Below are 18,539 nucleotides of genomic sequence, written 5' to 3' on the forward strand. Positions count from 1 at the left end.
CTGTGTGTATTGGACAAACATATTAGGAAGTAACACCGAGTTTCCAGCTTTACATTTATGTGCAATTAAGGCAACAACTGAAAGCACTTCTCCAAGAGCAAGTCCAGATTCAGATTCTCTACTTTCACATTACATGTGTCTTCCATCTTGTCTGTTGCATGATTGTGAGTCTGTGCCTGCCTTTATCTATTACGCTGTAGTTCTCTGATATTTTTTTCTTTCAGTGTATATGAATGAGTATGGGCATTGGATATTACACTTTGTCAATCTCCATCTTGTCCCTTTGAGAAAGTCTGCAGTGAATCTGGCTTGCCATTCATCTAGACTGGGTGGCCAGCAAGCCAAAGAGTGCCCCTGTCTGTCCCCTGAGTCCTGAGATTGCTGGTGCACATCCCACCCCTGACTTTATGCAGTCCTTAGGAGTGGAGAACTTATGTCCTGTGTCCTTACACCTAGTGCTCTACCCACTGGTCCATCTCTCCAGCCCCTGCTACTTTGTATCTAAGAACATTCTTTTCCTTGAGGATTTGTTTGTTTGTTTGAGACAGGGTCTCATATGTAGGCCCAGCTGGCATCAGACTCATAGAGATTGGCCTGAGTTTGTCTCACAGGTTCTGGGGTTAAAGGTGTGTGCCATAATGCCCAGGGAGAATCCGTTAAAGAATTCTGTTTTGTTCTGCAGCTGTAATAGTTTTTTGTCTTTGAAGATATTAATTATGGGCCAAAGAGATGGCTCAGCAGGTAAAGACACATGCTGCAAAGCACAGCAGCCCGACAAGAAGAGAATTACTATAACATAAAGTGACTCTAACTGTCCTGTGTGTCATGGCACACATGAGCACACACTAAAGTGCAAACAACATGCAGTAAAAGCCTAATATACTATTTTAATGAGTATGTGTGTGTGTATATATATATACATATGTGTGTGTGTATATATATATATATATGCATTCATGTGATATTTCCCTTCAAGACCTCTACCCCCCACCCCCGCATGTGTCTGTCCCACCCCCAAACTTGCCTGGTTTTTATCTTGGAAGTTAGAGGCTTTCCTTAGAAGCACAGGTCTTGCCCATCTATTCATTCAGAAGAGTGTGAGAAACAATGTCTCCAGGACCTACCCAAGTCCCTTGCCGTCCTTTCATGAAAGGGTAGGACCTTTCATGTTGCCCAGTTGAGTTGCCTTTCTTCTGCCAGACACAGGCTGCCCTTTGTCCTCCCAGAGTGCAGGCCTCTCTGAGTTTATCTTTAATTCCCTAGCAAAGTACTGGGCTTTTAAATTTTTACTTTCTGTAACTTGTTGCCTGTGTGGATATTTTTATTTGTCACAGGAACTGAAAGGTCTGCATCTCTGTGGTGCTTTGTAGCCCATGGGTGCTAAATAGACCCTTTACTGGCACCTGAGTTTAGGGTTTTGACTTTTGTGTCATATAAAGATATTCCTGCATAGGCCAAAGGGTGTGCTACAAGTTTCAGGAGTACAGACCAGTTGTTTCTTAAGCACAGGCACAGTAGAGGTATACTAGTCAGGGTTCTCCATAGTCACAGAACTTATGGGTGGCCTCTATATAATAAGAGAATTTGTTGATGACTTACAGTCTATTATCCAACTCTCCTACAATGGTCAGCAGCAGCTAGATCTAGCAGTCCCTCAATCCTACAAGGCAAGCAGGCCAAGAGAGAGGGCCTTCCTTCTTCCAATGTCCTTATGTAGGTCTCCAGCAGAAAGCATGGCCTAAAACTGGGACTTGCTTATTCCCAGATGACCTTGAACTCAGAGATTTTTGCCTTAGTGTCCTGGGATTCATAGCCACTATGCCTCAAGATCTCCATGCCAAGACCCAGGTCAGAAACTTGTATCTCCCAGCCTCAAGGTCAGGATCACAGGTGAGCCTTCCTGTTCTGGATTGTGGTTCATTCCACATATAGTCAAGTTTGCAGCCAGGAATAGCCACTACAGGGTGTTTGGTGAGGTTTTTCTCAAGCTCCTTGGTGGCTGTTTGCAGTTGTGGACTTGACACACCTGGTCAGAGTGGCCTTGAGCATTTCCCAAGTGGTTGATGGGGGAAGGCACAGGCCACTGTGTGCAGCCCCAGCACAGGGCAGGTGGTTGTCTGCTGTACTGCACAGAGGTTTAGAGAGCCAAGGAAACAGACAGAAAGCCCCCTGCTCCTGCTTTCTTGTTCTCTGCATGGTGACTGGAACCCATTAGTCATATAAGCCCTTTCCTCCCCTACGTTGTTTTGGGCCTGGGTTTTCATCACATATGCAGAGAAACCAAACTAAACCACTCTTTATATGACTGTTTAGAGTTGAAAATCGACAAGGAAGCCGTACCTATCTTGTACTTCCTCCCAGGATGCTGCTTGCTATCACCACTCAGGTTTAGAGAAACGAAACTAGAAGCTTCCCCATTGCATTTTGAGGAGTGCAGGTGTCCAGTCATGGCCCAAGAGACGCCACCTGACCCAGTCCTCACTGGTGAGTATTACAGATTTGGTTTGCAGGAAGACCACATTCCACTTCACCTGGGGAGACTGCTGAGGCCTGAACTAGGCTTACAGCTTCTGGGAAAGCTGTAGGCTCTGAGGAAGGACCTCAGAAAGTTGAAACCTCTGGGTTGGCTGGTTCCTCCTATGGTCTTTGCTTCACTGGGAGCTCTCACTTTAAAGTTCGGAAATACTGAGGTCATGCTGTTAGGAAGGGAAGGTACACTTTATTGGAGATGTTGAAAACCTAGAAATGAAGACCCAGACTTTGGGGTAATTGGGGAATACTGAGGACCAGGTTGAAAGTAGCCATTAGTTTCCTAGGGGCTTGAATTTAGGCTGACATTTCAGGGCCACCCATAGTGACAATCTTCTTGAGATGTTTTCTCTTGTCTTGAGGGCACAGTGATCCTGGTTCTTGTCAGCTTTGTGGTTCACAGTTCTCTGGAATCATCTTAGAAAATCATGAATACAATAAAGCACAGAGGACAGCGGGAATAACAGGAAAGCTGGTGTTGACAGGCTAGTACAGCCCTGCCCCAACTTGTCTCTCCAGTAGAAATCTGACCCCCAGGTTAAAGCAGGAAATACAGAAACAACAGGAAGGCACTAATGCCAAAGCTTTTCAGCCCTTTAGAGCAACAGGGATCATTGCCTAAGGGAAGTCACTATTTTGAGCAAAAGTATCCTTCCATTCCTGAAACAACTCAGGGATCCATTATCCTCACCCACATGGTAGAGATGTCTACAGACAATCTTGTGGATGTCCAATGATTTATTCTAGGCTGTGACCTTTCTTCCCAGCTAGTGTACTTTTAAGACTTGGTATATGACTTTCTTGCCTGCTATGTACCACATTGTACTTGGCACTTGTGTTGTTTGGGAGAAGGCATGGGATTCTATCTGGACCTAGAGTTAAAATGTTTAAAGGTCACCATGTAGATGCTGAGAACCAATCCTGGGTCCTCTGCAAGAGCAACAAGACATCTTGTCTACAGAGCCATCTTTCTAGTTTCCAGTATGTATGTAGGTAGGGAGGTAGGTGGGTAGGTAGGTATGCACGTATGTATGTATGTATGTATATGCAGATGTATGGTGTGCGTGTATGTATGTGTATGTGTGTGTGTGTGTGTGTGTGTGTGTGTCTGTCTGTCTGTCCAAAAAAGTGTGTGGAGAACCTGGAGCTATAGTAACAAGAGTTTGTAAGCTGTCCAACATGAGGGCTTGAGTCCTCCAGAGGAAGAACAACTCATCTGTCTCTAGCCCCATTCTACTCTTAGTCCAGAGTCAGCCATAGGGAGGAAATGTGAAAGATTGTTTCAGGCAGAGGATGGCACAGGTAAGGGTAATAATGTCCAAAATAAATGGCAACCGATAGCCATCTGGTCAGCTATTTACTTAGCTATTCCATTTGTGGATTGTAGAGTAAGGAGCTGGAGAGAGAAGGCTCCATCTCACTCCTCACACTTTAGATTTGCAAAGTCAAAGTGGGTTTGTCTCAAAAGAAATACAGTTGATTTGCTTTGCTTTGAGACAAAACTTTAAAACAGATTCCATATTAATATTATAAAAACCAAGAGTTCACTAGTTTCTAAATACATCATCCTTCCTAAGACTAGAAACTGTAAAGTGGTTTTAATAGTGCATAAGCAGGTAGGCTTAAAACATTTATTATGTATGAGTATGGCGTGTATATATATGTGTGTATGTGGGGGTGTTTACTGGACCAGAGGAGGATGCCAGATGTACTTCTCTTGCCAAACTTTGTTTCACTAACAAAGTGATAATATTCTAACATGTGATAAGCTCTTAAAAATCAGTAAGACACTGATAATTAAAAAACAGGCAGAGGCATTGCTGCTAGTTAGGAAAAACAACTGTCATCCACTGAATTAGAAATGTGGGGTGTGGCCCATGTTTGCCTGTATTGTCAGTTCTTTGACTTGTTCATATAACTATATGTCTAAGTGATTGTATGAACATATGTTTTTAAATCAAGCAGGTAAGAGGCCTCTCTTGTTTTCTCCAAAGCATCCTCACTATCTGTGCTGATGTAGTCTTTCTAATAATTGCTTTTATTACACACATTTGAAACTTCCTTGGGGGAAGTTGTGCAGAATTGCCATCATTGTGTATCCAGCCTCTGGTCCAGACGCTGTGTAGTCTACATTTTCATATTGCTCCTCCCATGCTGAAAGGCATTTACCTTGTGTTTTTCTCCATTTAGACCGGTTTACTGTATCCAGATTATTCTGAACGTGTGTGTGTGTGTGTGTGTGTGTGTGAGAGAGAGAGAGAGAGAGAGAGAGAGAGAGAGAGAGAGAGAGAGAGAGAGAGAGAGAGAGTTTCCAACCACTGGTTCATGGCAGACCTAACAGGAACACACCCTAAAGGGAAACTAACACTTCCTCTCCCACAAACCATCAACTGATCTCTTCAGTTAGGGGTGAATGCTAGTGAGTGCAGCTCCCTAACCCCTACTACTATCCCAGCTTGAATTTTAACTAGTTAGATCCTAGGCAGGCCTTTTTCAGACTTCTACAGATGCTTTGAATTTATGCTTACAGCATTTCTATCATGTCTAGAAGATGCTGTTTCTACAGATCTTAGAACCTGTCCATCACCTCTCCCACAGTGTTCCCTGAGGTGAGGTGATTGTAGTTGTCCCCTTTATGGCAGAAATTTCTACACTTATTCTCTTCTCTATAGCCAGGTGAGAACTTAATAGGACCCTATTGCCAAAGGCATCACACTTTTCAGTAACAGGACATAGAAAAAAAAATCCTGTTATTTAAGGTTAGGTTATTTAAGCAGTAACCAGGAGGTTCTTTCTGCTGGCTAGCTTTCACAGCACTGAAAGGTGCCGTGTAGTTTGTTGGGGAAGAGTAACCCACAGTCTGACAGTGCTGTGAACACTGAGCTATAGTAACAACCAGCATGGCAGGACACGCTCCTGGGTGCAAGAGTGACAGTGTCATAGCAGTGACAACTGATTTCTAAGTGGAGTCAGGGCCAGCAGGGGAAGCACACGCCTCCTACTGTACATCTGGACAAGACCCCATGGCAAGGGAGCTCATAGGCCCCGGAGGTGAACCTACTTCTGCTGCCTTTGCTAAACAGACATGGGATAAACATTTGCTCCACATTCCTGTCTGCCCATGGATAAGTGCAGGCCTCAGACATCATCAGAGATTTCTTCCTGTATTATATGCGTTTCAGTAAGGTCCCAAGAATGTTTTCAGTGGCGGCATAGCCAACCTTTGTGGCTTGCTGTTTCTGTTGACAGCACTGCTCTTCAGCACTGAAGAGAGGCAGCACTATCACAAAAAGAAGGGCCTGCCCCCTTCTCAAAGACATGAGGAGCCACCAAGGCCATCAATCCTTTTCTGTTTTAACCTGGCTGTTATTTATAGGTTTCTGTCAGGTTACAGAAAAGATGGAAAAAAGGACATGTGCCCTCTGCCCTGAAGGCCACAACTGGAGTGTGATATACTTTGCACCATCAGCAAATATAGCTGCGCATGAAAACTGTTTGGTAAGTTACAGGTAAATAACTTTAAAGTTACTTGCGTAGGGCCAGGGACACGGCTCAGTGTTAGGAGCATTAGTTGTTCTTCCACAGGATCCTGGTTCCATTCCCAGCACCCACAGAGTGGCCCACATCCATCTGTAGCCACAGTCCCAGGATGTGTGGTACCTTCATCTGGCCTCTGAGGCTAGCCTAGGTCCTCCAGCTGAGCAGCAAGTGAGTTTTCTTGACAAGCCACCTTGCTGGCCCACCTTCTTCTGTCAGCATCTTTCAGGGAGCAACTTTTAATCCTGATAAAATATAACATATTAATGCACTGAGCTAGCAACTGGAACAGAACAGCAGAAACAGAGAGAAGCCCTACTCCAAACCATGGGGGAAGGAGAGAGCTAAACTCAGTCATTCTTACACTCCCACATGCAAGTATTAATATTTGCATTATGGTTTCTAATTCTTATACAATTCTTTGCATATAAGTATTATAATTTTCCCCACATATGTATATATGTTCTTTTTTTAAAGTTTATCTATAACATGAACCTTCACATGAAAGCAGGCAGATTGTTTATGTGACTCACAGTAACTTCAGCTCTCTGGAACTAGAGAGCTGGTGGCTCAGTTAATAAAGTGCCAGAGACAGAAGTGTCCATGAGTGTTCTGACGTCTATCCCCAGGACCCATGCAAGGAGCTGGACAAGGCCCTGTGAGCCTCCAATGCGATGGGAGGGTGGGATGGACAGGAGGAGTCGAGGAGCTCGCCGGCCAGCTTATTGAACTGAATTTATGAGCTCTCCAGGTTCACAAAATAAGCTGGAGAAGGGCTGAAGAGATGGCTCTGTGGGAAGCTGCTCTTGCAGAAGACCAAGGTCATGTTCCCAGCACACTGGGGTTACTTCACAAGCATTTGTAACTCCACTTCTGGGGATGCAATACCTTGTTTTAACCAGTGGAGAAACCAGCCCACACGTGATGCATAAAGATACATCATGGCAAAACACACATTTTCATAAAAAATCTTAGAAAAAAAGCTAAACAGGAGTAGACAACAACAGCCAAAGTAAATCTGTCTTCTACATGTAAACAGGCAGGTGCAAACACAGAGAGAACATATATACAATATTGCACAGATGCATACAACACACAAAGAACACACATGCATGCTTTTACAACATAAACATTTGATAAAATTTTCAAAAAGATTTTAGTGTGCGTATGTGTATATACGACATTCTGGAGTAAGAGTTCAAGTGTGAGCTGGGTGCTGGGAGCTGGTTGTAGGTCCTCTGGAACACTGGAAGAGCAGTACACATGCTGAACCACAGAGCTGTCTCAACATCCTCTAAAATGCTGAAGAGGAAAGAGACTTGTGGCCTCTAAAACACACAAGGGAATTTGGGGCTAGCTGTGGTCACAATGCCTGCATTTCCACTGCTCAGAAACTAAGGAAGAGGCCAAGGTCCAGGTAAAGTGGTTGTATAGCCAGATCCTATCCTTAAAAAACAACTAAAACCAGGTGCAATCGTGAACGGCTTTAGTCTCAGCACTCGGGGCAGAGACAGGTGGACTCTGGGTTTCAGTCCAGCTGGGCTACAGTGAGACCCTATCTCAACAGTGACAAGAACAAGGCCTGGAAAGCCATCAGGAATGGCCTCTGTCCCTTGCTTTGGCTTCTCTGACTGCATGGCTTCAGCCATTGCCTGCTCTGCATCCTTGAGCAGGGACAGTAGTGTCTGCCTGGGTAGAGATCAGTTACCAGGTACAACTGTGTCTACAGACTGAGGTCTCACAGGAGTCACATGGCTCCAGTCTGTTCATCTACTGCACAGTGGCCAGTGCTCTGAGCCATTGTCCTCTCTGCACTTCAGCCGTTTTCACAACCATCTCCAGCATGTGTGAGTCAGGACCACAAACACCAACTCTGGGTTTGTTCTCACTCTGCAGCTGTACTCATCAGGACTGGTGGAATGTGAGGCCCGTGATCCATGTAATATAGCTGGAAATTTTGACGTGAGATCAGTACTAGAAAATATCTGGAAAGGAAGCACGTTGGTAAGTTGGCATGTCCTTTTTGCTTACAAACGATGAGTCTTGGGGTCTACATTCAAAGGACGGTCTGTTGGGGGGGTGTGGAGAGATGGTTCTCAGGAATTCTTACTACCCTTTCAGCACTGCTACTCACAACTGCTTGTATCTCCGGCTCCAGGGCATCTGACACCCTTTGCTGGCTTCCACAGACACATGCACTTACATACTTGATCTCTCAGACACAGAAGTAAAAATAAAATAAATCTTTCATCTAGAATCAGTCTGTAAAGTACAGTTTGAGAAACCTGTGGAGAGCTGGAAACTGGACTGTGAGACAGGCCTCAGCTGATGCTGTCTGCTTATAACCCCAATGCAACTAGCTGACCCTCTTGTGCCACAAAGCTGCAGGCAGCAATGAGAACTCAGGACTTTATATTTGACATGGAGTAAGATGCCTTCTGAATGTCAAGGGTGGCTGAGTGTCTTTCTGTGTGTGGTGTGTGGTTATCACTGTCAGTGTCTGCCTGGGAGCTGGGGACATGAGGGGTCTAACCAGGGAAGGACAGGTAAGGCTTATCTCTGAATCGCACTGGGTCTCTGGGCTTCTTTATGGAAGGCCATTCACAGATTAATAAACAGGTTGGCAAGGTGAATGATTCATGGCTGGCCATAAGCAGCATAACGTGTGAATGACTGGAACCAAACAGTGCCTAAACATTGTACATCTACCTTCATATAAAATCACACAGGGACATTAAATCAAGGGATCAAGAAAAAACTCTGTCGTTCAGCTATGCTTTCAATGTTGTTTAGTTTCTACACACTGGAAACAGGTTTCATTCATTTTATAGCCACTCTGAAGAGCAGGCATCACCATCCCAGGGAGGAATGTCTAAGAGGAAGCACAGAAAGTGCCAGCTGAGGTCACATGTTTGGGTACAGCAGGAGCTGCTCTGAGGCTCAGAGTCTCCCAAACAACCTCTTGACTAGGGATAAAAAAGCCTGCTAGTCTCACTTTTAAGAAATCTTTATTTTAAAAAAATATTGGTTATTTAAACCATCTACATGTTTTTGCATTTATGTATTCCATGGTACAACTGCCTGTGACAGGCCTTTGATGACACTTGACTGCAGTTTTGCTGAAACTTCCACCTGGGTTGCCAATTCCTATTTAATGTGGTATGGAGGCTGGGATAGGCCAAAGATAGGCAGGACAAAAACACTGGGCTACTGGCTTAAACAACATTTAATATCATTCTCACTTTGCAGTAGTGAAACATGTACTAACTCATAATGATCTATTCTATAGATGTGTTCATTTTGTAATAACAACGGAGCCATCATTGGGTGTGGAGAAACATCCTGTGTCAAGAAATACCACTTACTCTGTGCCAAGGAGGACCATGCAATTCTACAAGTTGGAGTTAAAAGAACTTACAAGTAATCAAAGGGCTTTAAAACTCCATGGTGGAGGGGCAGGGTGCTTAAGGAATGCTAGACTGTGACAGTACTTCTCAAGTTCTATTTATGCAAATGAGTTTCACTTGAGAACAGGATAATGGGACACCTTCAGGAACTCAGCTTTACTTTTCTGCACATGACAGGGACAAGAGAAGTACTCTTGGGTTTGCTTGACTTTCTAAATCTCTGTGTCTCCTCCTTCTGGGAGAGCCTCATTCATGATGGCAGCATCATGTCCTACAAGAAGCAGGACTCCGCTCAGGCCTGTTCTCTCTGCAGCAGGAAGACAAGGTCCTTCACTCTGACACCCACAGGTCGTGCTGTCTTCCCACCCTGTGGGAATAGGCTCTCTGCTTCCAGGGTTGAACCCAGGCATGGAGCTGACTGCAAGCACCTTCACCTGTGGAGTCTCCTCAGCCCCGGCTTCTTATTGTTTGTAAAGGTTCATTCAGTTTGGAACAGTTCCTTTTACATCTGAATTATTGAGAAACTTTTATGTTTAAATTATTGAGAAACTGATAGGAGAGCTTCACATTCATTGTTTGTGTTTACGAAGATCTCACTTTACAGTCACTTTTATACACATAATCCATTGAGAGGACTGAAGTCCCTGCTGGATAAAGGTTTTATATTTGAGACAGAATCTTACCAAGTAGACCAATCTGCCCTTGAAATTACAGAGATAACTTAAAAATAAAAGGGCAAAAATGTATATTAATCACACTGGAAATACTTAATTCAATATTAAAAAAACTTTTTAATAGTTTCAGCAAGGAACAAGTGTTTTTTTTTTAATTTTTTTATTAAAAATTAAAAAAAATTGGGTTTTTGTTTTAATTTAAGCATTGCAGTCTAAATTTTAATTAAAATATTGAGGTGCATAGAATAACATATTTCACAAGGGGCTGAGGGATAATGAAACTGATAATTTGTCACCAAGTTTGGGTGGGGCAGAGGTACAGACAGGCAACTCTGAACACTGGCTCATGGGAGGGGCTGAAGCAGGAAGGGGCTTTGCCTAGACTTAAATATTACTGACACTGGGGATGGAGAGGACACTGGTGAGAGAGTCTATCCTAATATTTTCTATACTTCTCTATGTGTTACAAAAACTCATAGGCAAGCATGGTAGCAGAAGCCTAAAATGAATGTACAGGAGAGGTAAGGGCACAAATCCAAGTCCCTCTGGAAATGCAATATGAGACCAAAACAAAGGTACACAGGGGTCCCAGATCTGGAGGAGGTGACTTGAGCTGGTGTTGCTGGGAAGGCTGCATGGAGGGCACTGGAGTAACTGGAGGATCTTGGTCTCATAAGGGCTAAGACAAAGGCAAGCCAGGGCAGAGAAGTCCCTTAGAGCTCCTCACTCCAGTCCTCTAGCCTGCTGTGCTGGCTTCTCTAAAGACACTGGCCAAATGCTTGGAAAGTCATTCTCCACAGCACTGCACACGTGTCCGAGGGAACTGTGAAGCAAAATAGTGGGTAATCAGATAGAAGCTTCAGGTCTCGGAGCATAGTTCTTTAGATACACCTCGTCGAAACACAGGAACAAGACTGCTCCAAATATTCACCCAGCACTCAGGCCTTCAGAGACCAGAGTCTCCTCTCTGCTGCTCAAAGGACCCAAAGACAACCCACCCTCAACCACACTGCATGTGGGTTGACAATTTGACACAGTCTTAAGCACATTTCTTTTTAAACATGAACACTTCAGCCAGTGATGTGGCATGCAGCTTCCTTCCCAACACTGGATCTTTACAAATTAAAAGATTCAGTGACTCTTTAAAATCTGTATTTTCAGAGTATTTTGCCCAGAACATCCTCCACAACAAGAAGAGCCCACTGAACAGGGTAAGTTTCTAAAGTGAGTTTAAAGAAAGCCCCTTACTTACTTAAAACCTTCGATGAGGTAATTTCTTCTCCATTGTAATGTTTTATAAACATCTGTTTGTGTGGATACCTAGGTTACATATGGTTGTGAGTCACCAGTGGGTGCTGGGAACTGAACCTGGGTCCTGTGGAAGAGCAGTGAGTGCTTATGTCTTATCATTGTCATTAGTTTATAACTTACTGAAAAGCACTCTTAAAGGGTTCCTTTTAATTAGGGTATATTGACAGGGAATGGACATAGCAGTGTGTGTGTGTGTGTGTGTGTGTGTGTCTGTCTGTCTGTCTGTCTGTCTGTGTGTCTGTCTGTCTGTCTGTGTGTCTGTCTGTCGCTGTGTGTGTCTCTCTCTCTGTGAATATATATATATATATATATATATATATATATATATATATATATATATATATATATATATATATTCAGATACAAACACACACAAAGACAGACAGCTGTCCTGGATCTTACTCTGTTGATTTGGCTAGCCTTCACCTAGTAGGTCCACCTGCCTCAGCCTAAGTGCTGGGATTAAAGGTGTGCACTACCACAACTCAGCAATCTTGCTTCACATATTTTAACCCTTAAATTGTTTTTGTTTTAGCTGCTGGCCCAAGCATGAAGAAGAGGGGAAGGAAGAAACGCTCCTCCTCAGGCCCCTGTGCACAGGTAATTTTCTATAATGTTCTTACTTACAATTGTAAATGCCAGAGACTCAGTTTTCAGGTCATTGGAGGAGTTGGCATTTGCACACAATGGTTGGTGTGTGTTCTCTCCTCCATGGAGCTGAACTAGTAGTTAGGGTGGCATCTGGAGAGAACCCTGCACTCAGGAAGTCCTGACATGGCAGAAACAAACTGAGAGTAGTAAGAGGCTAGAGGCTCAGGAGATGACATCATTCCCTCAGCTCCTGTCAGTCATTCTATGGACCAAGCTAACACTTAGTCCTAAACAGGCTCAGAGTACAGACAAGCATCCTTTCAGAACCCAGTGTCTCCCAGCCACTTGCCCACACCTAAGCAAATTTCCAACTTACAATTTTCTGGATTAGTAGGTACAAAGTGTAAAAGAATTTGGAGAGATTTGAAACAGTTTTTATATCAGTTTCTAGTCATAATTAGTTTCTGACGACAATCTCTCCCTCTTATTCAACAGATGTTTTTCAGGCCATAAACAGCATACCCTATAGGTCCTAGCTCTTTGATGGTGCCTCTCAGGAGTTCATCAAGATAAAAACAAAACTTTATTTAATATTTCTATTTGATAATGTATCACAACATTTTAATTTTGTGTAGTATTCTAGGGCTACATGGAAATTCAATATAATCTTTGTTTTCTCTTCCAGGCAAAAATGGTGAAATTCACGAGATCTAAAAGACATGCAACAGGAGAGCCTCTAGGCAACAGAGGTAGTTTCTCAGTGATGACTGTACAAAAATGATGGAATCAGAACCCTTGTAGAAGTGCTGACACGTACCATTTTACGCTGGTCTTGTACTTTGATCTTTATTCTTCTGGGCTTTTGGTACTTAATAATCAGGAGACAAATCTTTATCATAACTGTACACTGTATTAGAACCCGTACCATAGCAAAGTTTTTGGAGCTGGAATGGCCTATTCTTCTCAGTCTGAGGAGACAGAAAAAGGCAGGTATGTATGCCTGAGGGCACAGTTTTGTGGTGTGCCACCCTCACAGTGACAAGTGAGATGTTTACCTGAGGCACAGTTCTGTGGTGTGTCCCTCACAGTGAGATGTGGGACATTTTGGAGGCCAAAGTTATGTGGTGTGTTACCCTCACACTGACAGGTGTGAAGTTTGTCTGAAGCCACAGTTCTGTGGTGTGCTACCCTCACAGTGACAGATGGAACATTTCTCTGAGGCCACAGTTCTGTGGTGTGCTACCCTCACAGTGACAGGTGACAATGTCCTCACTATGCCAAATCTGGCACAAGTACGAGGGGCTGTCATCTCAAGGGTTTAAAGTAAATTTTACAAAACCACTTCATACAGTTACTACAAGCAGATAAATGTTTCCGTTTTGACCTTTTCCTATTTGAGCTACATACAACGAGACAAGTATGGTCACCCATCGATTGGTAAAGTATAAAGTGACTCATGATGTGAACAGCTGCCTACCTCTTCCTAAAGATGCACCCTTTGTTTGTAGATGCAGCTGCTAAAGCTCCTTTTCTTAAGAAATGCCAGGAGGCAGGACTTCTCAATGAACTATTTGAACAGATACTAGAAAAAATAGATTCAGTTCATGGAAGATTCATGGATGAGACTGCTTCAGAGTCAGGTAGGGCTAAATGTAAACACATTTTTGGAAACACACCCTCCCTTCTTTCCCCTCCCTTCTTTAACCCTTTCTTTAAAGACACACATCAAGGGCTGAAGAGATGGCTCAGTGTCAAGAGCACTTGTTCCTCTTGCAGAGGACTCAAGGTTGGTTTCCAGCATCTGCATGGTGGTTCACAACCTTAACTCCAGTTAGAGGGGAATCCAGCACTGTCTGTCTTGTCCAGTTTCTAGGCATGCACACTCACACACAAAATCATAAATAAACCTAAAGATTTAAGTTAATAAATCAACAGAGTATGAAAGATACAGATTGTTTAGTTGGAGGAGAAAGTGCACTGATGCGAGGAGGTCTGCCTCCCAGGGGTGCCCACAGCTGGAAGGAGACATCATTACAACTGTGCTGTGCTGGTTCGGCTGCTTTTGTTGCTGCTGTATCTGCTGTTTTCAGACCAACTCTCGTTGTGCTTAATCATGTGAACATGTGTGCATGTGTGGAGGATATGGACAAGGTAGTGCACGTGTCCAAAACAGAACTGTCTGATCCTCTGCAGTCAGAGTCAGAGGTAGTTATAAGCCACCCAACATGGTGCTGGGGAGCATCCCTTAGGTTATTGTTCTGATGTGCTTCAAATCCTACTTCTTTACCAGTCCAGGGTCTTAAAAAACATTACAGGGGCTGGAGCAACAACACAGTGATAAAGAACATGTATTCTTTCTGAGGACTGGAGTTTGGTGCCCCACACCTATGTATAATAGCTCATAAAGCCTGGACCTGAAGCTTCTGGGCATCTGACACTGTTAAGGACTCTGAGGATACCAAACCCATACACACAGGCGTGCACACACACACACACACACACACTCACATGCTCCCACGCACACACACAGAAACCTGTTTTTAAAACATTACATTGTGCCCCTGCCACAGCAAATAGGTGTAGGACAGAGGATAAGACAGAGGAGTTGGTTCTACTTCTACCATGTGGGTTCCGGGGAGTGAACTTAAGTCATCGGGTTACCACCAAGCCCTCCCTGCTGAGCCATCTTGCCACACCAGGGATGGAGTAGTTGCTTAGGTCAACTGCATAGTGGACTATTCTTTCTGAATGGCCCCTAGGGAATAAAAACTCCACTTTCAGTGTACAAGTATATGGCTTCTGTGACACCCTGTCACTACAGCATAACAGCCAAGTCTTACAATTCCTTGTTAGTGTGACCTGAGTGTTTCATACTGTAAGGGACAATGTAAAATATTGACTCTTAAGTGACTTTTTCTATGACAAACCAAAACATAAATTAGCGGTTTACATTTCCCAGAGCTCATTTGTTGCATAATTTTATTTCCTAATTTTCTTAAAACCAAGAACGCTTAAATTAGTAGGCGCCTCCTAATCAACTAGGGGCCAGCTGCACAGAGATTGTGAGCTGATGCTTCTCCAGGTCCCTGCTGGGCCTGCACTGAGCTGTCCTCCTCTGATCCTGTCTCTTCCACAATGAGGTTATTTTTTTTCTCCCTGAGTGATTTATTCACAAGAAAATTAACACAAGAAATTGCTTTTTTCTCTAGACTATGAAGGGATTGAGACTTTGCTGTTTGGCTATGGATTATTTAAAGACACATTAATGAAATTCCAAGGAGGTAGGTGATTCATAGAATAAGGAACATGGGTCTTAGGAACATTTGTTATTCAGATAAAAGTGATTAGGTTATATAACAAGCAAATATTTCTAAAGAGAATATTTGTCAAATGAAAATGGCCATTACAGAAAAACACAACACATGGAGAGGAAAAACCTGGAAAAGGTAGTGTACACATAGTCACAGAAATAGTTGACATATGGATAGACAGACAGATAGACCAACCACACTATACAAAATGAATTAATTTGTGGGTGGTTGGATCACAATGCTGTGTTTTCCAGGTATACAGACAAATACTTTTGGGTACAGAAAAACAGACTGGCAAGGCAGAAACAAGCCAAGTTTTTGACTCCATAGACAGGCATAGGCTGGAGCTGAGGAGGCTTCCTGCAGCTTCTCTGCCCACAGGAAGCAAGATGGAAGCAACTCTGACCTACCCTGCAGCCTGACTCCCTCTTTCGAGAAGAGATGTCAAGTTCTTTTATTAAGGTTTGGCTTCAAAGCTTATCTCCCTAAGCAGTGAGTGCTATAATCTTAAATTAATCAAGTAAAAACAACACAAAGAATGACCAAGAAAGATTTGGGTTGTTGTTTTGGGGTTTTGTGTGTTGCTATTTTATTTAAATGGTAGTAGGCAGACAGGAATAGGGAGACCCTGTTTTCAAAAACATGACACATTTCTTCATTGATGGTGGTACACACTTGTAATCCCAGCACTTGACTGGGCGAGGCAGGAGGATTGGAAGCCAGTGAGACTTTCTCCGAAGAACATAATAAACTTGCATTTATTATGAACTCTTTGAGTACTAACCACCTCAGGATATAGGTGAGGGACAGAGTCACACAGAATGGCATGAGGAGCTTCTCCTTTTTGCTCATGGCCACGGCCCTAGTGTTCTTCTCTGCAGCTGTGCCTGTTAGTAAAACTGTGCAGTAGGTTTTCCCTAGAGTGGTCAGGTTGCCTGTACCACCTTAATATGCACAGCCTCTCACATTTTCATTTTCTGTTATTGTTCTTATTTGGACTCTGTAATACTCACTTTTGGCCAGCAAAAAAAGTTACATTAAAAATCATGTGAGAATGTCTGTTAATAAGACTTGCTTAAAAAAAAACAGCAAAAACCTGTATTTCCTTTGGGCTTACATGTGTCACTTATTATGAAAGTCATGTGTCTGGAATATATCACTCTGCATAGAATCAGGGCCCCTCAAGACACTAACTGATACGGTGCTATTCTGGTCAGGAAGAGTCAGCCCAGCATTTCAAACTAACTACAGGTATGCAGTCATCCTGACAAGAATTTAAAGATTCAATTGTGAGGATTCTAAACTCAACTACAGTCACCTTGGTAGGTTTCTACAGTAAACATTTTCTGTTCCTAAATCACACCCAAAGCTGAGATGTACCAATGTCCTTAGGGCCAGAGGTGGGCTCACTGGAAGGCCAGCCACATTCTCCAGACTCTGAATGGTTGAACAGCATGTAACCTTGTTCTACCATGAAGTACCAAAGTCATGTGACACATGCTGGTGTTCACACTGAGTCAGATAGGCAGCAAAGATGTTGACACTTGTCTCCTCAGACCACGCTGTCTTCTCATTTGAGGCCCAGTTACTATGGAGGGGATATTTGAACTGATCCAGACTAGAGACAGTATAACTATTCCTAATCAAACTCCTGCAAGCACTGAAGCCACTTTCCTTCTTTTAAAGTAATCAGGAGCAGAACTTGTGAATATGAAGAAAGGCAGAGGCAGATGAAGCAGCAGCTCGAGGCACTTGTAGACTTACAACTAAACTTGTCCTCATTTCAAGAAAATGGGGATCTGGACCGCTCAAGCTCTACTTCAGGATCCTTGCTACTTCCCGAGGAACACCAATTCAGATGCCAGGAGTCTCCTGAAGTGCAAGCAGGCTCAGGAGACAGCCCGTGACAGATCCAGTCCCCTCCTTCTCTGACCTGCTACTGCTCTCCTATGCTCCACACCTGACTGGGTGTTAGTTGTCTCCTCTCCTGCCATCTCACGTGTCCTGCTTCCCCCTGACAGTAAAAGCTGTTCCTCAGGCCAACTGGATCAGGCCCCCATGTTCTCCAAGGATTGAGGAAGTCCTCCCACCTACCCTGACCACCCCAGTGAAGGGCAGCAACACCAGAGCCTCTGCTCACCCTTTTGTGGAATCTTTCTCTTGCTTCTGCTGCTCCTGCTATAGGTCTCATAAAGATCTCCTCTCAGTATTAGTCACTCCATCAGAATAGAGCAGAGCCTCACTCCTGTGCATAGCTTGCTGTAATCCTGGCTTTCTGCCTACTACCACATTCCCAGTATTTAGCAGACTTAATAAATGCTTGACAAAAACACTGAAGAGTTGACAGTTTATTTAATACAGCCCTCAGCATCCCTCAGCTATAACAAGACATAATGCACTATTCTGCTTTTACCAACTTTGTGGGTCTTCATCAGTCTTTTTAGAAGTGTCTTTCTGGCCACAGTCATTACAAGGGCAAGCTTCATCTTCAAGACCGACTCCAGCATTTAGAACTGTGTTCTTTAAATAAGAGCACCCTGGGAATAGGGATTGTGGAGTACTAAGACTTTCCCACCTGACAGTATGCATCAGTTCTGTGCCCACACTGCCCCTGGCCCTTTATTTCTCTCAAGTTCACATACCTAATCTCCCATGATCCTCTGGGCTACAGTAATGCACCTGCCAGAATGGGTTGAACTGTGTCTCAGCATTGTGTCTCATTTGTAGCAAGTGCTCACACATACTTGTGAAGGAATCATTCCTGGTGCAATACTGTGGTTTCCAAGGCCCGTCTAAGCCCCTTCATGACGGATCAACCGGAAGGAGTAACGTCTGAGCCCCATCAGAACAGCTGGGACCCTCTCGGTGCTTCCTCTGCTGCTCTACACTCAGCTGGGGTGTGCTCATCAGGAACGTGTGCGGCACAAAAAGCACCTCTTGCTTGGTGTTTACAGAGTAGGTGCATATTGGGCAAACTGTTCAGATAAACCTGCTGTGTTACTACTGGAGAATGAGCCAAGTAATCACAGCCATAAGTTTAATACCAGAACCTAGTCAGCTGAACTGACTTACCAGTTGCTCTCTGGCCTCCACAAGGATGCCATGGCACATGCACCTCTCCATATAGCAAGCTCATGTTAAAAATATTACATATTCCATTATATCATTGGTTCTTAGCC

The 18,539-nt window shown here is 43.7% G+C and overlaps 1 protein-coding gene across 2 annotated transcripts in view; it reads left to right on the forward strand.

The window, feature by feature from the left end:
- Nucleotides 1–17,587, forward strand: part of SETDB2 (SET domain bifurcated histone lysine methyltransferase 2) — a 47,212-nt gene extending 29,625 nt beyond the window's left edge. The window contains exons 1-10 of one of the 2 annotated variants that reach the window (XM_080926206.1): nucleotides 2,315–2,484; nucleotides 5,906–6,027; nucleotides 7,963–8,070; nucleotides 9,356–9,486; nucleotides 11,309–11,358; nucleotides 11,994–12,058; nucleotides 12,735–12,798; nucleotides 13,558–13,689; nucleotides 15,259–15,330; nucleotides 17,047–17,587. In XM_080926206.1, the coding sequence (XP_080782332.1) occupies nucleotides 2,448–2,484; nucleotides 5,906–6,027; nucleotides 7,963–8,070; nucleotides 9,356–9,486; nucleotides 11,309–11,358; nucleotides 11,994–12,058; nucleotides 12,735–12,798; nucleotides 13,558–13,689; nucleotides 15,259–15,330; nucleotides 17,047–17,267 (1,002 nt within the window). In that variant the 5' untranslated portion in view covers nucleotides 2,315–2,447 and the 3' untranslated portion in view covers nucleotides 17,268–17,587. Of the gene's footprint in view, nucleotides 1–2,314; nucleotides 2,485–5,905; nucleotides 6,028–7,962; nucleotides 8,071–9,355; nucleotides 9,487–11,308; nucleotides 11,359–11,993; nucleotides 12,059–12,734; nucleotides 12,799–13,557; nucleotides 13,690–15,258; nucleotides 15,331–17,046 lie in introns of those variants that run through there. The other variant, XM_080926207.1, reaches the window with a different exon arrangement.
- The last annotated feature ends 952 nt before the right edge of the window (nucleotides 17,588–18,539 follow it).

The sequence above is a fragment of the Micromys minutus genome, assembly GCF_963924665.1.
Source record: "Micromys minutus genome assembly, chromosome: 12".
Classification (NCBI taxonomy): Eukaryota; Metazoa; Chordata; class Mammalia; order Rodentia; family Muridae; genus Micromys; species Micromys minutus.